The sequence below is a fragment of the Primulina eburnea genome, chromosome 3 (assembly GCF_022965805.1).
Source record: "Primulina eburnea isolate SZY01 chromosome 3, ASM2296580v1, whole genome shotgun sequence".
Taxonomy (NCBI): domain Eukaryota; kingdom Viridiplantae; phylum Streptophyta; class Magnoliopsida; order Lamiales; family Gesneriaceae; genus Primulina; species Primulina eburnea.
Window position 1 is genome coordinate 1,617,722 of NC_133103.1, and position 19,566 is coordinate 1,637,287.

At 35.5% G+C, this 19,566-nt stretch overlaps 3 protein-coding genes across 11 annotated transcripts; 1 reads left to right on the forward strand and 2 right to left on the reverse strand.

Moving 5' to 3' along the window:
- Positions 1-2,250: 2,250 nt before the first annotated feature.
- Positions 2,251-6,572, reverse strand: LOC140825174 (MND1-interacting protein 1-like). 2 transcript variants are annotated; one of them, XM_073186786.1, is made up of 3 exons: positions 6,320-6,572; positions 4,466-6,156; positions 2,251-3,052 (listed from the first exon to the last, which is right to left on the reverse strand). In XM_073186786.1, the coding sequence occupies exons 2-3, from the start codon at positions 6,146-6,148 to the stop codon at positions 2,531-2,533; spliced, it is 2,205 nt and encodes a 734-aa protein (XP_073042887.1). In that variant the 5' UTR covers positions 6,149-6,156; positions 6,320-6,572; the 3' UTR covers positions 2,251-2,530. The 2 variants fall into 2 exon arrangements, with proteins under 2 accessions (XP_073042887.1, XP_073042886.1); XM_073186785.1 differs by having other exon boundaries at positions 4,466-6,160; positions 6,320-6,571.
- A 2,399-nt stretch (positions 6,573-8,971) lies between these two features.
- On the forward strand, positions 8,972-12,816 carry LOC140825175 (serine racemase). 3 transcript variants are annotated; one of them, XM_073186788.1, is made up of 8 exons: positions 8,972-9,189; positions 9,456-9,634; positions 9,776-9,862; positions 9,942-10,172; positions 10,703-10,776; positions 10,862-11,048; positions 11,443-11,689; positions 12,527-12,816. In XM_073186788.1, exons 2-7 carry the CDS (start codon positions 9,459-9,461, stop codon positions 11,684-11,686), a joined length of 999 nt encoding a protein of 332 aa, XP_073042889.1. In that variant the 5' UTR covers positions 8,972-9,189; positions 9,456-9,458; the 3' UTR covers positions 11,687-11,689; positions 12,527-12,816. The 3 variants fall into 3 exon arrangements, 2 of the variants coding, with proteins under 2 accessions (XP_073042889.1, XP_073042888.1); XR_012116585.1 differs by having other exon boundaries at positions 9,031-9,189; positions 9,459-9,634; positions 11,443-12,420; XM_073186787.1 differs by having other exon boundaries at positions 9,032-9,189; positions 9,459-9,634.
- A 1,348-nt stretch (positions 12,817-14,164) lies between these two features.
- LOC140825177 (uncharacterized) lies at positions 14,165-19,319 on the reverse strand. Of its 6 annotated transcripts, none has more exons than XM_073186792.1 (10): positions 19,196-19,319; positions 18,801-19,030; positions 18,266-18,466; positions 18,052-18,174; positions 17,770-17,807; positions 17,554-17,668; positions 15,392-17,446; positions 15,143-15,298; positions 14,936-15,066; positions 14,165-14,706 (listed from the first exon to the last, which is right to left on the reverse strand). In XM_073186792.1, exons 2-10 carry the CDS (start codon positions 18,900-18,902, stop codon positions 14,466-14,468), a joined length of 3,162 nt encoding a protein of 1,053 aa, XP_073042893.1. In that variant the 5' UTR covers positions 18,903-19,030; positions 19,196-19,319; the 3' UTR covers positions 14,165-14,465. The 6 variants fall into 6 exon arrangements, with proteins under 6 accessions (XP_073042893.1, XP_073042891.1, XP_073042895.1 ...); XM_073186790.1 differs by having other exon boundaries at positions 19,114-19,293; XM_073186794.1 differs by having other exon boundaries at positions 18,266-18,457; positions 18,801-19,293.
- Between the last annotated feature and the right edge of the window lie 247 nt (positions 19,320-19,566).

Sequence of the window (19,566 nt, forward strand, 5' to 3'; positions counted from 1 at the left end):
AATATACAACTTATTTAATTAATTAAGAATCTCTAAATGTGATGGTTTTATAAATTTTCATTATCGTGTTCATTGTAATCAATACAAATAAACCATTATATTATAGCGATCTTTAACATTTTTCACATTTGTACCATCAATTTCACCATTTTAGGCAAAATAATATTATTTAATAACATTAAATTACCATTTAAGTTTCGCACGATCTCTCTCTCAAATTATCAGTATTATTTTCGGTTTATTTTATCTTATCTATGTGGGCATTGTCTCCAAGATAGGAAGGATGACCAAGATTTGCTCATACATATATAAGACTCACTTTTTTTTTTTGAAATTATATGTGTGTCAAGATCTTACCCGTTGAAATGAAGTTAAGGTAGTGCTCACACAGGTAGGGTCTCATCTAAAAACTAAAAATATATGCAATCGTATTGCACCCCTCCAAACCAAATTTATCTGGAAAAAATCAAAAAATATAATGTGACGAAAAGATGATTAATACATGAACTCTGATAGATCTTATAAATCAAGGAGTAAATTGTGACATGAACTGGTGTAGGTACTTCCGTGAGACTCGAAAAATGTCCAGGTTCCACGCATGAAATAAAATCTCTCTTTATATACATATTTTGACTTTTTATTAACCCAATGATTGAAAATTAAATAAATTATTATGTGGTTAAATAGAAGTTTTCTATACTTGCCAAACTGAATTTCACCATATATGGATGGATAAATTATTTTAAATGTGTCCCTCAACGTCAATATTATATTATTAAATTTGAAACATTTAAATTAATTAAGTTTTGGTGTCATAGTTTATTTTAATAATTATATATATTACTAAAATATTAAAGCAGACGGAATCTTTGTTTTCTAAACATCAAGTTGTAGTTTCAAATATGAACCAAATAAATTATAAAAAAAAATTATACAAGCAATCAACGTATATATCGATATAATAGTTAGTTACATATTATAGGGTTTGGTGGGCTTGGTTGGTCTTTAAAATTAAACCCAATTACTTGTCTTACAGTATGATCTCATTTAAGTGGGCCTCCGAATTGATTTTTAAACGAAATAAAATTTAGTTTTTTCTTTTAAATAGGATTATCTATCTATAATTGGTATATAATCTATAATTTATATGTATATACATATTATGCACGCCATGTATGTGGTCGGTTGGTTACTTGTAAGAGTAGGTCTCATGTGAGACCGTCTCACGGATATCAATCTGTGAGACGGGTCAACCCTACCCATATTCACCACAAAAAGTAGTACTTTTAGCATAAAAAGCAATACTATTTTATGGATTACCCAAATAAAGATCCGTCTCACAAAATTTGATCCGTGAGACCGTCTCACACAAGTTTTTGCCTACTTGTAAATAATCATTCATGATACCCGTAAAATAAATTACTTTAATCATTTTAATGGACGGACAAAAATGTCATTTTTTTGTTCGATAAAAATAATTAAAAAATTATTTTAGTGAATTCTAAAAATAACTACATAATTTTTTAAATCAAAGTTACTAACTTAAATATTTTAAAAATAATTAATTAACTTAAAAATCTATGCTAGTCTAAATTATGTCCAATTAACCAATAGCGACGATTAATTAATTAAATATGAACTCGTTGCTAAAAAAATTCTACACTTAACCCTTGTTGTCAATTCTCACCTGTTATTTCTCGTGCCATTCAACGTTTGTGAAAGGTTATCGTCACATTTTCATTAATATTATTAAGATTATAGTCACATATATATTAAAAAAAAAACCCTAGTATTTTAATGTCAGATTTCAAATATATATTTTAGTTTTGTATTTAAAAATTGATTAACTTAAATTATCTCTCAAACAAATATTTGGATTGTAAATTTATTCAAATAAATGTTTAATATCATGATACAGTAACTTTAGTTTAGATTGATACTTGAGCTAAACAATTAAAAAAACATTCGTTTTACTGTGACTAAAATGTCATGCGTGACATAAAATAATAGGTTAAATATCAAAATTATCGAACAAGTAATAAAACAAATGAACACAACAATTCAAGAGAATTGAATGTGTAGCGTATATGATCAGAGACAATAGAACAATAAAGAGAGAAAAAAAATTCACGAAATATGTTATATAATATCAGTCGTTAAAATGAAACCAACCGAATATATTTTGCCAAAACCTTTTATTTTTTAGCCCAATTCAGCAAACAAGCAGAAGAGCAATGTGACTCGCGAGTCGAGATAAAAAAAACATCCAAGACTTGCAACGGAGGAGATAAATGCTCCAATTTGAAAACCCATCTTCAACGAAGTATGTATGTATAATCAGGTAGCAAATGCAAAAGGTGTCTGATGATTAATTACTTGCAAATCTACCATGCCACTACAAGATAGCAAATAGAAAACATCTAAAATGGTTCCAACAATTGTCCCTGAACTCCATAGAAAAGAGAAGACATACACGAGTCTTCATCCAAGAAGTCTTCTGGGTATGTGACGTTGGGTTAATGGCACTATGTTAAGAGCTTGCCCCATAAACTCGAATCCTCTGTTCGATAGGAGCACGGCAATACAGACATGTAGCTCTTCCTTTCTTCCCATAGTTCTCGTTGCAATTGGTGCAAATAACTTGATGAGCGCAAGGCAGGAAAACTATGGACACTTCATCCTCCATGCATATCATACAGTTTCTATCATGGACCACCTCTTTTTCTGGGGAATCATCTTCTAAAAGATCAAGCTCGCGCAGCAAGTTTGTAATGTTTCTTCCTTGTAGGTTTGTGTCATCAGAATTTTTCAGCGTTGTATTGTTAGATTGATCTTCAACCTCTTTGGATTGTGCAGAATCTTTGAGGTGAGCGTATTCTTGCTCCAGCCTTCGAAGGTCATCCTTATGACGTTGGAAGTCGATCTCTATCTTAACACGCATAGATTCAAGCTTCCTTTTGTTATTAGCTTCAGATGCCTCTTTAAGGCGTCGTTCTTCTTCTAGCTTAGTGAGAACTTGCTCCTTCTCCTTTTGCTCTTGCCTCCACTTTGCCTTTCAGATAGAAAGAAAAACAAAGACATAAATCAGACAAAATGCTGGATCTCATTTCACCGTGTTGGCTAGCAAATACTTTCCAATTGACAGCGTAATTCACAAGAGCTAGACGGTGAGGAAATAAATAAGCTGGCTACTCCAGTTAATGATTAATCACATAAACAAGGTTGCAGCAATGTGCCATAATTAAGAAAATGTAGATCATAGTATTATATAAATTATAAGAATGTCAAAAAGCTTCACAACTCACAAAACATTGACCGATATCCAGGCATTTCAGATCTCAAGCCCATAAGTTTTCATTAAAATTAATTTATATGGATGGAATAGAGGTTCAGCATAATACATGAAAATGGTAGTGCATAAACTTGTGTTTGGCAATAAGGATGTTGTAATCATGATAGTTCAAGAAGAAAATTAAGGGAAAAAACTTAAAATTTTGAATCAGTCCTCAGAGAATTAGACGATTAAAATTTACTGAGCAGTTTTTATCAAGGTATCATGAATGTGTCAGCTCGTAACATTTTCAGAACTTTGAGGCACATTATGTGCATTTTTCATACCCTTGTCCGACTATTTACTCCCACATGTGTATCTAAATAAAATTATAACACCAACAAAATAAGAACCAGATAAACCATCAGAAGCAATTAAATCATTGGACTGAATTACAATAAAAAGGGAAATAGACTGTACCTGGATTAGACCGTCCTTGACACAGATATTACTCTCTATAAAGTTGCTAGTTCCGGCAGACAAATTGAATAACAAATTACAAGAGAAAATATCCATTACAAGAACATCATTCGCATTATTAATTCCTCATTATGGTTTTACCAAGCTATGCCAAATTATGCAATAACTCAGACCTTTAATAGCAATCTTCTCACCACACACAGGAAAATCAGGTGATAATGACACTTGAGACACCATCAATAAAGTTCCAGTACACCAAATAAGTACTAGTATAATACAACAATTTCCAGCCATGCCCTGAAAGAATATCTGCAATCATGTAGATAATCAACTTGAATTTTTATGTCTAAACAAATTCATGTCAATACAAGACATAATTCAAGAAAAGTGACATCACAAATGGACAAGATCTCGTCGAAGGAAAGTAGGAGTGCCACATTGTCTTGACAATTCAGAATAGAATGAAAAAATGAATTCATACTCAAGACCCTTGATAGCAACAGCAGGAAAATATGAAACCAAAAGCATGCACCCACATGAAATAGTCAAAACATTAATTATGGGAAATACTGTTATGTAGCATTGTCATAGAATGTAGCAGTTACATATGAACATGGGAGTACAGGCGGGATAATTTATAAAAACAATCAAAATAGCATTTTCTGCACATGAAAATTTCCTGTTAGAATTTGGAAAGGTTGGAGTATCACATACCTCAGTATCCTTCGTGGCTACCTCGATGAGAGCCAACTCTTGCTCCAACTCTGATATCTTTTGTCTCTCTTCTGCAATATCCTCCTGCATTTTGGTTTTCTGTTTCTCCCAGGCCAAAAGCTTCTTGAGAAACTTTTTCTCTCTTTTCGCAACTTCCAAACAGGTGGCAACGGATTCAGATGCACTTAGTTTAGCCGCCTGCATTTCAGCTTTGATTTCCGCATTCTCAGTCTCAAGCTTTCTAACAGCAGCGTTTGCACGGTCCACTTGACCACTTGCCTTTCTTAAAGCATTCTCTGTCTCAGACACCCGCTTCATGGTGGAATCTTCAGGGGTTTGTTTCCCCTTTTTCAGCCGCTGGAACTCCTCTCTCTCCATTCTTAGCGTCTTAAGTTCGGTTAAATCATGACTAAGCTTTCTCGCAGCTTGCACTGCCTTCTGCTGAGCCCATTCTTTACGTTCCTGCACTTGTTTCTCCAAGTCCTTTATCTGATGAATCAAACTCAGGATCATTTCATCTTTCTGATCCAATGGCAGTTGTTCCGTATTCTCATCAAGATTTAAGTCCCGGAACTTATTCATCACAGAGTTTATCACATCTTGATTATTTTCATATTGGGATTCCTCGCTGTTCCCAGCAAGAACCTCGACTTTGCCAGGTTCATTCGACAAATTCCCAGAAGACAAAGAGCTAGGACAAGCCTGTGACTGGCTTTGAAAATGCTTCGAGTTTGCCCTAAATCCTGCAGCAAACATAGCAACATTTCTCTTTAACAGATTCTTCATTGACGGGGTGAGATTAAACCTCTTAGGACACTCAATCTCTCTCTGTAAAGTCATGTCTGATGCATATGGAACAACTCCATTTGTTGGTAATTCGGACTTACCACAATTATCGAAACCCCAGCCACTGTGAAACTTACACATTGCTGGGGGAACCCCAACTGTTCCTCCATTGCTAACACCACTCTCAGAACTCGCAGTACCACTAACCAACCCACTCTCGCACCCATTCCCAGCAGACAACGGCAAGGCTTCTGGAATTTCCATCATGCTGGCACGGCCGACATGGAGATCGCTCATCAATAAACACCACATTGCGTCACCTTTACTCAGATGAGGCCTCACTTGTTGCAACAAACACACCATTCCCGTAAGTGAATACTCCTCCATCTGTCTCAAGTTCAAAAAAGTCACGGCCTCGGCCTCCTCATCATTCCCCTCGTTACACCCATCATTACTCAGATAAGCCAAAGAATTAGACAAAATATTAGTCAAAACATCCATCCCACCATAACAATGCCCATTTTTCAAAATGGCCTTTAAAGCAACTTCCTCTTCATAACCCAATCCAACGAGTTTATTAATAGCCTCATTGTACAAGACCTCCAAATTCTTCAGCAATACATCCTCCAATTGTTCCTCCGTGCAGTACCCCCACCCATGATCATCAAGTCCTGAGCTCGAACTGAAATTCGGGTTCAGGCTCAGGCTTAGGTTCGGGTTCGGGCCTTGGGCCAAAACATTGAGGGCGGTTTGGTAATAACCGGGTTTAGCCTCAGATGTATTTTCCGATTTCTCCATATCACCTTGTGCCATGGGATTAAAATGATCCAATTCGGGCTTCGCTGATCCCGCCCTCCGGTTAGCCCGAATATGTTTCTCTTTCAGCGTACGGCCCATTTGAGAATCTAACTAATAATCCAGTCGACAATAAACAATCAGACACAAGAACCATACAAGAACATAAATCGAAAATCAAAACAAAAAATCGGCTATGTACAAATCCACATACATAAACACTAAATGTACGAAGAAAGAAAAAAGGAAACAGAGAAAGAGAGAAAAACTTACGGATCAGGTGATTATCCTGATTTTAGGGTTTCGACAAAAAATATGAACTGGTGTGAATTTTGTGATTGTGGACAGTGAAGGGTATGATATATATTTGGCCTTGTTATGCTTGGAGAGTAGGATTTCATGCCAGGCGGCATGGACCCATTCGGACCAAGACCCGGGTCGGGTTGGACATCTCGTAGTATGAACAAAATTGCAAAATCATACCTTTAGTATGTCCGAATTTGGATCGAAATGATGCATAGATGCAAAATTCAGCCGGCGATATTTAGAAAAAGATCAAAATGATATATTGGTTATTTTGATACTATCAGCTATGAGTTTATGTTTATCGTCGGAATGCAGACTTTAAGGTCATCACAAACTTAAATTTTTATCAGAACGATACGTTTCCGATAGACTTTAAGGTTATCACACACTTAAATTTTTATCAGAATGGTACATCGGTTTTAAATCTACTTTATTATATTATTCGTCTCAATAATGTGTTTTATTTCAATACACTATCAGAGAGCAAAAATGTATCATGTCAGGCTTTTACCATGGCTGATCGAGTGGCTCTGCTCTCAGACAATCGTTCCATATTCATGCTCAACTAAGATAATCTTTTTTTTTCGTGATATGAATTTCATTTTTTGTTATCTCTTTATTGTTTTTCAGAATTTTCATTCGTCGATAAAATCTTTAAAATGAGATACATAATCAAGAGATCAATCAAATAAAATAAGTAGAGACGATGGCAAACAAAAAGCTGATACAAAAATCGTAACATAAATATTGTTAGTAAGTCTCTTGTGAGACGGTATAATGAATCTTTATCTGTGAGACGGGTTAACCTACCGATATTCACAATAAAAAAGTAATATTTTTTCATGGATGACCCAAATAATATATCAGTGTTACAAAATACGATCCGTGATATCGCCTCACACATGTTTTTGTCAAATCTTATTATGATTTCCAGTAGTGACATGGCAACGGTGACCAAAATTGGAGATATTAATGGCCATCGGGCACAATAATTTTGTAGGTAGTTATACATATGCAAAATGACACGTTGATTATTTTAATATTGGAAATTATGATTTTACATTTATCGTAACTTGAAGATGCAAACTTCTGCTGCATCAAATACTTAAATTTGCATCAAAATGGTATATCTAGTTATTTTATTTTGCTAAGTTACATATTTTTAAATTTATTGTTGTTATGCAAAATATAGTACGTTATACCCGCCTAGCCTAGACGTAGCCATGCGCATGATCCTTCCCTCATTTCCGCACAAGCCGCGCGCGCCTAGCCCCTTTCCTCTCAATCACGGCTCATTCCCTGGTGCAACCTGCTGTGACCATCTGTCTCAGTCTTTTTATTCAAAAATACGAAATAATTCATTGTCTGATACAAACTCGAATCATTAATGGTTTACAGCGAAAATGTAAAACAGACAAAACATTGCTTTTACAGATGCAACGAAAAACATAATTTGACTCGATTATTACAGAAAAGAGCAGAGGAGTTCCTTGTATATTCAGTTGATTTACCGAAATCGAGTCCATCATTGGCTGATTTGCCAGTGGTGTGTGAGTTTGCTGACGTCAAACAAACGGTGCATTCTTCTGAGTCAGCTGAGTAATTGGCTTAGCAATACTGGAGAAATCTTTAATGAATCGGCGATAATAGCCTGCTAAATCCATAAAACTGTGTATTCTGATATCTCGAATACAGCATTTAGAACCAGATATGGACACTATGAATTTATTGTCATGCCGTTTGGTCTTACTAACGCTCCAGCTGTATTTATGGGATTGATGAACCGTGTCTTTCAGAGATTACATCAAAATGGTATATCAGTTATTTTACCATGATTGATCAAATGTTTTTTTACCATTTATCTGGTGATAATAATGGTTTTTCAATACATTATCAAACAATAAACTATAGTATTTATTTTGTGAGACTGTCTTATTAAATATATGACCACACATGTTTTTAAATGAAAAATAATTGTCGTAAAACATCAAATATATACGACTCGTTGAAAATTATAGGAATCAAATCTAGATAATCCACATTCGAGCCCAAACTCAATCTCTTTACTTTCCAATAGATGAGCTGCTTGATTTGCTATATGCCTACAAAAGTTAAATAGAAGAGGGGTTAGTCTATATTATACCTGAAGATGGTATACCCTGAATACATCGAACACAGGCAATAATCTTATCTTACCAATTTTAGCCATCAAATTTCAGTAAACGTAGATTCAAAACAAAATCAAAAGAAGGGAAAAACACATTTAATTTATGGATTTTTTCATTGCAATGACTATATAAATAAAATCAAGAATTTATAATGTGTTTTAAAAAATGGAAAATAAAAACACAAAATTGTCCCCATATTATGGGATAATTCATAATTCTATCTTTGTAGTTTATATTTATTACCAATTTCATATATCTAGTTTTGTATGTGTTAATTATATCTTTCTTGTCAAAGTTCAGATTATGTCTCTATTTCATTTCAACCATTAGTCTAGCGTTAAGAGTTTAAAATGGGTGCACGAGAGGACCACGTGACTTTATTCCTGGCTCTCAAATTGTCATTCAGCATTCTTACCTAAATTCATTCAACTACTATAAGCGACAATTATGAACGGTGTCACACATGCTCGATCGAATTTGGAGAGAAATTTCCAGATGTCAAGTGTCATCGTTTAAGATGCAGCGCAAGATGAAATTTTGGGATTTTCTATACTAGTAGTTTTATTTGGGGCAAAAAATTGGCAATCAACGTCATCAATTCTTGAATGCACCTACGTACGGAAGTGAGCTTTGCGGAGTTGTCTTTTTGGTTAACCAGACCTCTGTACTGTAAGTGCTCCATTTTGGTTTGTTGTTTGTTTGGCTAATGTTACTAAGTTTCTGCTGGGAGTCTCAAGTTATCCGTTCATTTTTCCTTGTTTCGATTGGAAAGAGTGATAGTTACCTATCTGCCCTCCCATGGGTTTCTAATCTTACCCGTTTTGAAAACCCTTTATATATCTGTTTTTAAAACTTTAGATGAAATGCATTTGGATTACTTGAATGAATTTAATATATCTCAAGTTGGATGAACAAAACTGTCTCATGAATGGTAGAAGATGGAAGCGAAATCCAAAGTTTCTGGTGCTAAATATGCTGCTGACATAACTTCAATAAGAGAAGCACAAGAACGCATCAGTCCATACGCATACAAAACTCCAGTCTTGTCCTCGGAGACTCTAAATTCTATCTCTGGAAGAAAACTTTACTTTAAATGTGAATTGTTTCAGAAAGGGTAAGGATTCGAATACGGATAGTGATCAAATTTAGATTATGTTATAGATCTTATCATTCTACAGTCCTATTACTCACATGCTGACATTTTTAATGATTTTTATTTTCAAGTTAATTGTTTGTTCTTTCCTTGTCACACTAGTGGAGCTTTTAAATTCCGAGGTGCATGCAATGCTGTGTTTTCACTTACAGATGATGAAGCAGCTAAAGGGGTCGTAACACATAGCAGGTTAATTCTAGGTTCACAAAAATTATATCATTTATTTCCTCTATATACTGATCCTAATGCTGAACTGTCTGGAATATAGCGGTAATCATGCTGCAGCACTTTCTTTGGCTGCAAAACTGCGAGGAATAGCTGCACATATAGTCATTCCAAAAAACGCTCCAAGATGTAAAGTTGAGAATGTGATGCGTTATGGTGGTCAGATTGTTTGGAGTGAGGCAGCTGTTACATCTAGGGAGAATGTTGCCTCCAAGGTTATGCAAGATTCCGGGGCTGTTCTCATTCATCCATATAATGACGGGCGTATCATGAGGTAGATATCCTGGAGTATTATGTCTTTTTATTCAAGAACAAATTATCAGTTTTTGCATGCAACATAGATTTGTTCTTTGTTGTGCATCAGGTTGTGTGCCGTAATTTTGAGCGCCACTTATCTGCTACCAATCAAAACGATTGTCCATGAACAACGCGTTTTTTTAGAAACAATATTAATGATTGTCTGCAACAAATGTTTTGAGACTTGTTATTCTGCTTGAGAGACTGTTCCATGCCCTCGTCTCTCCTCTCACATTCAAAATGTTTGTTTAGTTATGAGATAACAAGATTTAGATCAAGCACGAGCTTTGAAGTTACATATTTATTTGACATTCAACTTTCCAGCCAAATGCAACACCTTTTTTGATTCAACGTAGTTCATTGTCATACTCTTCCAACCAAAAGAAGAAATATATAGAAGGATGCCTGTGTTATCCATTACTGTGCCTAGCATCCTAGGAAATAAATGAGATGTTAAAAACATCCACGAAACGCATACTTTGACTTAATGGAATGACTTGCTTTCAGTGGACAGGGAACTGTATCTCTGGAGTTCTTGGAACAAGTTCCTCAACTTGACACCATAATAGTTCCAGTTAGTGGTGAGTTAACTCTCTCCACGAGCCATTCCTTCCAGAATGTTACATGGTTTTTTAAAAGTTTATACATTTTTGCCTTGAATTGTAGGGGGCGGTTTGATTTCAGGGGTGGCAATCGCTGCCAAGTCCATTAATCCTGCAATCCGAATATTGGCTGCTGAACCGAGGGGAGCAGATGATGCTGCTCGATCCAAGGAAGCTGGTAGAATTGTAACTTTACCCGAAACCAAGACCATAGCTGATGGTCTTCGAGCTTTTCTTGGAGATCTTACATGGTATAATAGCTAATGTTAAAACTATTGTTGGATTACTTCCTCATAGCTTGACTTGAGGGAAGAAAAGTAAGTGGTATCTAATGTGGAAGTATGATCAGAGAATGCACTTCACAATCTCATTATATTTCAGAAAATGGTCCTGAGTGATTATTTGTGAACTTATCTCACCTCGTACATAACCAGAATCCACATGTATTTGTTTCATATCAAACTCAGGCGCATATATTCTCTGGTCTATGGCCTACCAGCGAGAGAATGTAAATGTATTAAAGTACAAAGCTATTGTTGCCGACTTCTAAGAATTGGAACTTTTGAAGAAAGTGATTCATAGCAGTTAATATCATGCCTAAAGAAGCTGAAAAATCTGTAAGTCTTGTGATTTGCATTTATTCAGGCCTGTTGTTCGAGATTTGGTGGACGACATCATCATAGTCGAGGACAAGGAGATAATAGAAGCAATGAAACTTTGTTACGAAATTCTGAAGGTCACGGTGGAGCCAAGCGGAGCCATTGTCTTGGCAGCTGTTCTATCCCACAATTTCAAGAACAATCCTAAATGGAGAGACTGCGGAACCATAGGCCTTATACTCTCAGGAGGCAATGTTGATTTGGATGTGCTCTGGAAAGCCTTCAGTTGATGAGTATGTTTCATTTTGTCCAGAAAATTTTTAGATCTCAAAACTTTGTGTAATTTTTTTAACAAGATTAACTTTGTTCATCATTGTCTTTTTTTTTAAAAAAAATAAAAATAAAAATTTGTGGCGACAATTTGATTTTTAATATGAAACTTAAATCATTCACTATTCCAAACTTAGGTCCGCCCTGAACTAAAAACTTGAGAAAGATTTTGTAATAATTATAAAATGAAATCGGGATAGGTGATCATAGGAATAGAGTAGAGTTGTCAAATAGTGCTAGATCCGTCGGGCCGCGCCAGCTTGCCGTGACTAATGACGGGCTGCGGCGGGTCCTGTGCCGGTCCACCATACCAGAACTCTTCTTTGCGTTAATTTAATTATCTTAAAATACAAATCAAGAAGTTTTACTTAAAAGGAATAGTGGTCGGTACAATATCATGAATATTGTAGGTGAATGACATTATCTCCAAAGGTAAAATCTAATAATTAACAAATCCCTCGATTAATATTTTACTAGGTTAATTACGATTCACAATCTCCTATTTACTCATAAAGATTTGGTTATTTAAATAAAAGGATCTCGAGTTACGCTGTTTTATATATATATATATATATGTGGGAGTAGTCCCATGCAGATATACTATTCAGAGAGTATTTTTGAATCATAAAAATTAAGCCAATGGCCAGGCTCATCATAGCCTTCTTTGTTGCTTTTGCCCTCATTTCGGCATCAGGTGATATTTATCTCTTATTTGACTCGATCATATGGTCACGGTCGAATAAATATTTTTATTAATATATTATATGAATCTAATATTATATGATTTGGATTTGATTCAGGGGTTGCTGATGCATCGAGTCCGATCCCGAGTCTCGGTTTAGGGACGAATAGGATTTGCGTTGATGGTTTGGGGATATGCCGGAATCGAGACGAAGAAGAATGCAAGTATGCGTGTTATAAGAAATGGGAATACTTCAATCCACAGGGGTATTGTCTGGATACCCCTGGATTCCCACCTTTGTGTTATTGCCAGCATTTCTGCGCAAATTAAATAAATAATTTTGCTTTTTATTTCATCATAATAAATTTGTTTTTATTTCATCATAATAAATTTGTTTTTATTTCATCATTATTTCTTTCCACATCATTTTTTGATGACGCGTTTAATAAATTAAGCAGATTTCATTTTTCCCCGATCGAGATGATATTGCCCAAGTAATTAAAACTAAAAGGGATGTTATTAATTTTAATTAAAAATAACAAAATGATATAATGCGCTTGAATTGGGGGAAGTGAACATTTATAGCATATAGGAACCCAATTCTGACATATTCGAATCAGACAGAATTAATGTCCGAATTATTCTTACGCGAAAAATTTAATATATATACATATACAATATTGAACTAGTAATATACTAAGACATGCAAATCTGTCCTACCCAATGTTTTATATAAATTATACATAAAACAATCATACTCTCTTCACGTCATATCTAAAAATTTTAAAAAATATTGTATCTAAGATCCATTTTAAAAAATATTTAAGGGGGAAATTTGAAACCGAATTTATGTTCTGTAATTTGATGGAAGAGGTTCTCGAGGTTGCGTATGGATCGAGAGACGTGGATTTAATGAAATATTTAAGGGGGAAATTTGAGATTAGTACATAGTGGGAAAAAATATACATTTAAGATTTAAAATATATTGTTATATGCATTTATCTAAATAAATCCATAAATTTGTTGTTATGAATTTGAAATCGATATCTTTACATCCATTAATTCAAGTTCAATGGACCTATAGATAAGAATAACTTGGAATGTCTGTGCATAAGTTGAGCGGTGGCTTTTAATTTGTCAATTTCGAATGGGGATCAAATTCTGAGAGGCTTGAAAAATTGGCGGAAAAGTAGTTCAATATATAATAAAAAAATGCGATCAAATTTAGTTTTTACAAATTATGAATAATAACTTATAATAAAGGCCAAATTTTATACATTAATTGGGTGTATTCAACGTGGGAAATTTATTGACTTTTAATGACTTTTGTAGATTTTAAAAATCTAGAGGTATTCAATCAAGACTTTTTCATACTCTATAGAAGTCTTGTAATATTCAAAATAGACTTTCATGGTAAATTTTTCCTTTTTATTTTTATTCTCTCTCACGTTTGATGTGACTATGAAAAATAGTAAAAATCGTTTTGAGTAGATCTCTTGTGAGACCGATTTCGCGAATCTTTATCGGTGAGACGGGTCAACCCTACCGATATTCACAATAAAAAGTGATACTATTAGCATAAAAGGTAATATTTTTCATTGATGACTCAAATAAAAGATCTGTCTCACAAAATACGACCCGTAAAACCGTCTCACACAAGTTTTTACTCTCTCACTTTTAATAGACTTTAAATAAAATAACTTTATCTCACTAACCATTTGCCATATTATCAAAAAAAAAAACAAAAGGCATGCACTACTCGAACTTGCTGGTTAATATAAAACACAGACTTTACTCGTTTCTATACATAATCCCAACAGATTACATTGCATAAAAGAAAGGACCAAAAAAAAAAAAGACGTGCATAGGCATAAACAGTGTACATATGATGAAATTATCACTTGTGTATTATTTTACGTTCAACAACTGAAAAAATAAGAAATAGTATGAACGAAGAAACCATATTTTGCAATTTACAAAAAACTTTACTCCGCAAAATGCACCTTCAAAACCTGGTTAAGTTACCTATACACACAGAACACAGACTAATGCACCTGTTATGGCCTCTTCTTTGCATTCTTAAGGTTGCGTAATCTCATAACAAGCTGCTGTCTTTCACCTTCTACCTCTGCAAACTTTAGGCTTATTTCTGAATATCTGCCCTGCATTTCCTTCAACTCTTCTTCCATTAACTTGTTCTTCTCCTTTAGTGACGCCATTTCATTTCTCTTTTCGTCGACATCTCCCACGGTACTCGAGGAATCCTTTAGTGCTGTCTTGGATAAATTTGGATCTTTCCTGCAGTGGCAAATGCATTGAAAAGGTCAAGTCGTTTTTGTATTCGATCTTGAACTTGGATAGACTAAAAGTCAGAGCTCATTCTATTACATTCCAGCTTATAAACTGATCTCCGCTTTATTCAAAGTTCAAGTCTAATTTATACAGTCAATCAAAGAAAATATTATGGATGTTTGATACAAATTTATATATTATTTTTAGGTAGCTTGAGTTAGATTTGTAGTCATACCAGTTAGTTGATGACATTGCCAAATCGTTTATGGGGGACGTATTGAACATTTTGCTCAATTTTTCATCACTTTTGGTCGATTCATGGTTTGATGTACAATTTCCAGCCCCGTTTGCCTCTGGCGCGAGCACCTGCTTCACAGGAGACAGCTCGTGTCACAATTTCCTAAAATTTCTTATGAAAGCAGCAAACGGTTAAATTACAAACCTTTTCAACAGCATTTTCAAAAAGAAGAGCACTACTTTGGTCGAGCACTTCCAGTCTCTCTTCTAACTCCCGAATTTCGTTTTGAAGTTCTTCTTCGCTCTCTAAGAACAAGTTACTCGATGTTTCTAGAGCTGTTTCTTTTAACACAATTTGGCCCTTTCATCATAGAGATGGAATTAGAAATTTTAAAATAGCATTAAAACATATTAAAGATGGAAAACTCCATATTGTGCTATAACATATGTTTACCTCAATCAACTTTATTCGCTCCTTAAGATTTGCAACGCCTTTGTTTCCACGAGGAAGATGTGTTGATTTATTTCCTCTACCATTGATATCCTTCGTCTTCTTCTCCATGCTCTTGAGCGCATCTTCCCTCTCCCTTAGATCATTTTGTAACTGCAGAACTTGCTCTTTCAATTTCTCATTTTGTAACTTATCATCAGATAAATTATGTGTCAACTCGCTGTACTGAGACCGAAGAGTGTCGAGCTCTGACTGCAAATTTGCAGCTATCAATTCTTTTTGTTCCAAAAAACATCTCATTTTGTTTAGTTCCTTTTGCAACACTTCGGCTTCATTCTTTACCAATGTGACAGAGATTTCCAGTTCAGCTCTTTCATTATTCCCTCGCTCCATTAGGAACTCCATTTCATTAGTTGATTTTCTCAATTGTTCTAACTCTTCTTTAATCGTTAAAATTTCCTCCGAGAGGAGCCTCTCAGTTTCTTTAGCTTGAGTTTTCTGTTGTTCCATTAATGCCATGTTGCTTGAAAGTTGATCCAATCTTGCCTCATAATGATCCTTAATCGATTCGTGTTCTTCAGAAGCATTTGCGAGCATTTCCTCGAGACGTATTTTTTCAAAACGCAGCTCGTTTGCTTCAGCCAGAGCTTTGATTGCCATTTTCTCATTGGTTTCAAATGTAGATGCCATCTGCACAGAAAGCCTTCTAAATTCATCCTGAAGTCTCTCTGCGGTGTTTGCATTTTGCCACCGTGTTTTTCTCAATGTTTCCTCGGCTCTTATTGCTCTTTGTTCTTGCTCAACTTTGGAGCACATGAGAGCTTCAAGATCAGCTTCAAATCCCCGTGCCTGCTTTTTTAGCTCCTCCTCTAAGCCCTTGACATGAGATTCAAGTTCACTTATCGTGACCAATGAACCAGTAAATTCTTTAGATCTTACTTTAAGATCATTCTCCAATTTTTCTATCTGGGATTCAAGTTCATGTGCGGTAGCATAAGAGGATGAACATTCATACTGAATTTTGAGTTGTTCTTGAATCTGGTTCTGCTCTAGCCTATATGACATTTCATGATTTTCCTGTTTCAAAATCTCATAATCGAGGGCAAGCTGCTCCATTTGCAACTCTAATTCATCTTTGTCCCTCCTGAAGATTTCTATTTCGCCACGTAAATCCACCATCTGCTGTTCAAGAAGATATGCTTCCTTTGACCCACTGTGGTCATTCACGAGCTCCTCTAGTGCCCTCTGTTCCTCATCATCCGTTTCAATCACAGGGTCCACCTCGCAGGACTTTTTATTGGTTTCAATTAATGCCAAATATCTGTTGGAGAGGCTAGTTATTTCTTGATTTTTATTTTCCAACATCTCGTCCAGATCTTGCACCGCAAGAATTAACTCCGCGTTAGATTCTTGTGTCTTCTGAAGTTGAATTCGAAGGTTGTCATTGAGTTCTTTTGTGTGATTTAGTTCTTGCCGGAGCTCTTTAACAAGTATCCGAGAATCTTCTCCCTCAAAATTCAAATGGGATTGTCTCTGAAAACCTTCAAGCCTTGCACATTCTTCCTTTAAAGCACTATTCTCCTCTTTCAAGAAAACAATCTCCAGTGAGAGGTCCTGCCCTCGTTTACTCTCTTTCACTATCTGTTTCCGAAGAGCCTGCAATTCTAACTCAGACATCTCAGCTTGTCTGGATAGAGCAGCAACATCGGATTGAAGATTTTCGACCACATCTGACGATGATTCAGAATGCTGACGGAGAGAGGCCTCTCGTGGAGTGCTGGAAGAGTCGTCTGTACTTGCTTCAAGGGCTGAATTTTCAATCCAGTCCCATTGAGATCTATGATGCTCTTCATAAATACCTTTCATTCCATCACATTTCGCTCCTTGAGATTCACCATTCCCGCAATGAATACCATCATTTTTTATCTGGGGTTCCCAAGGCGTGTCAATTCCTGAGCTGCTTTCAGAACTTGATAACGTAGCATCAGATTCACTAGATGTTCGACCATTCCTTTTTGGTTCAGAAATTTGTGCATTATCTTGGTTGAACCGTGCGTCCTGTTATTGAAGAACTTATAGAACTATTCACCCACGTTCAATATAACACACAGACAGGTGAACATAGTAAATAAGAAAGAGCCATTAGCTCAAAAACAAGGGAGTACCACAACCTCAAACGAATCGTCTTTTGCGGTTCCATCTATGTCGTTATAGAGAAATTGTGCCCTCAAGCTGTGATCTTTTGAATTCATTTTCACATTCTCTATTTCTCCAAGATCTCTGCAAAGAGTGAACAAGTTAAATCAATCATCCTAGTGGCAATGGACGTTCAAATGGTAGATGGAGATGATGATGAAAATGTAATTGGTTCTTATTAGCACCTTTGATCGATAGACTCCTGTATCCTCTGAATCGACACCTGTGGAGACACATTAATTCAAATGATAATCCTTCCAAAAATACAATGTAAAAATTATTCAGAAATCCATTGATCACGAGTACTATATCGTCATCGCGATTTGTGGAACATTTCCATGCATAATACCAACTAAAAAGTAGACACGTTTTAGTAAACTAAACATGAAAACTATTATTCGTTTTAGGTAAGTACTGCTCTCCAGGATCCTAGTTCGTTCCTCGCATAGAATGGATGAGAGACCTACGTGCAATATGGCTTCCGAATGTGAATTCTCAAGGGGAAGCGACACCAATGTGACCTTATTAGCCTCAGCATAACTCGAAAAATCAATGGAGGCTTCTCCAATACGTCCAGCTTTAGGCGGCGCCTATGGCACACCAAGAAAAAGAACTATTCAGTATTCACACAAACAATTCACTTGGCAGTAAAGTAGAGCTAAACTTCAGGGCGTCTCTTACCATTCCGACAACAAAATTGTATTTCCTCTCATGAATCTTCCCTGATTTCGGCTCCCGATTAAACTTCACAGTTTCATACACAGGATTCTCCCATAAACACCTCCCATCGCGAGCTACAGCCTTATAGGATTTCGCTGTTGGCTTTCCAGTATCAGCAGGAATAAGAGATACCATCAATTCATCCCCTACCACCTTCGTCAACTAAAGATTCAATAGGTAAATCATATAGATCACCAAGATTAACATCGTTTTCTTAAAAAAATTGAATAATGTTTCTTTTTTTTCCCCAAGAAAACGATGCAAAGGAGGAGCTAAAAAACAACAATGCAAACATGATTCCTTAATCTGAAATAGATTTACATATTAGATGCAAACACTTTCTTCCAAGAATGAAAAACAAATTAAAAAAATTGGAATATTGACGAATGGATCGAAACTCACCAATGCTTATACAGCAAGAATTCAATCTTGATACAGAATTCTTCCCCAAACCAGGAAAAAAAATTAAATCAGAAAACTCAAATGAACATTATACCTGAGCTGCGTGAAACTGCAACTTGAAAACAGCTTTCACTTTGTTCTTGTCGCTCCTCCATCGCGCCGACTTGAACATTTTTTCTAATTTACCTTCATTCATACATCATATCTTTCCTAGCGCCGAACCCCAGACCAGCCGGAGCTCCGGCGTGCAGTCCCAGAAAACCACCATTCAATTCAAAACACACAAATGAACCCAAATTCAATGTGCCCACTTCAAGTTTAAATCTGACAAAAGATTAAAACAACTAAAATGCTGGATTACAGAGGCAATGCCGTGCGAAACCCAGTAAAAAAAACGGAAAACTGACAATGAAAACCCAGTAACAAAAAATCAAGATGGAATTGATGGGCATGGCCAAGCAGATCTAAACAAGAGATATTTCTTGTTACTTTGCTGGTTGTTCTCTGGAAGCCTGTGCCATAGCTATAACTCCATCAGTGGTGAGCTCTCTCTATCTATACGTATGACGTGCATGTAATTTTTTAATACACTCCTTTAAGAGTGAGATGTGAACAGGTGTGTAATTATTCTGTATTATTTTTTATTATATTTTTGTACCATTTTACTGCTCTTGACGTGATATGATCTTTTTATTTATTTATATATAATATCTTTGTTTCTAATTTCCCTGTTATTTCTATTGTGATAATAGCTATAATGTTTCTTATTAAATATTTTCATAAAGTTTTTTGAGTGGGTTTCATGTGAGACTGTCTCACGGATCATAATCTGTTAAACGGGTCAACCCTACCCAGATTCA

Bases quoted from the DNA above. Each gene is read 5' to 3' on its own strand.
- LOC140825174 (XM_073186786.1), bottom strand. From the start codon at position 6,148: ATGGGCCGTACGCTGAAAGAGAAACATATTCGGGCTAACCGGAGGGCG. The intron at 3,053-4,465 runs GTATGTGATACT...TCTATCTGAAAG, and splicing joins TAGCCACGAAGGATACTGAG to GCAAAGTGGAGGCAAGAGCA.
- LOC140825175 (XM_073186788.1), top strand. From the start codon at position 9,459: ATGGAAGCGAAATCCAAAGTTTCTGGTGCTAAATATGCTGCTGACATA. The intron at 9,863-9,941 runs GTTAATTCTAGG...TCTGGAATATAG, and splicing joins GGGGTCGTAACACATAGCAG to CGGTAATCATGCTGCAGCAC. The intron at 11,049-11,442 runs GTATAATAGCTA...GCATTTATTCAG, and splicing joins TTTCTTGGAGATCTTACATG to GCCTGTTGTTCGAGATTTGG.
- LOC140825177 (XM_073186792.1), bottom strand. From the start codon at position 18,902: ATGAATGAAGGTAAATTAGAAAAAATGTTCAAGTCGGCGCGATGGAGG. The intron at 17,808-18,051 runs GTAGGTCTCTCA...GTGTCTCCACAG, and splicing joins ATTCGGAAGCCATATTGCAC to GTGTCGATTCAGAGGATACA. The intron at 14,707-14,935 runs GTATGACTACAA...TTGCCACTGCAG, and splicing joins GCAATGTCATCAACTAACTG to GAAAGATCCAAATTTATCCA.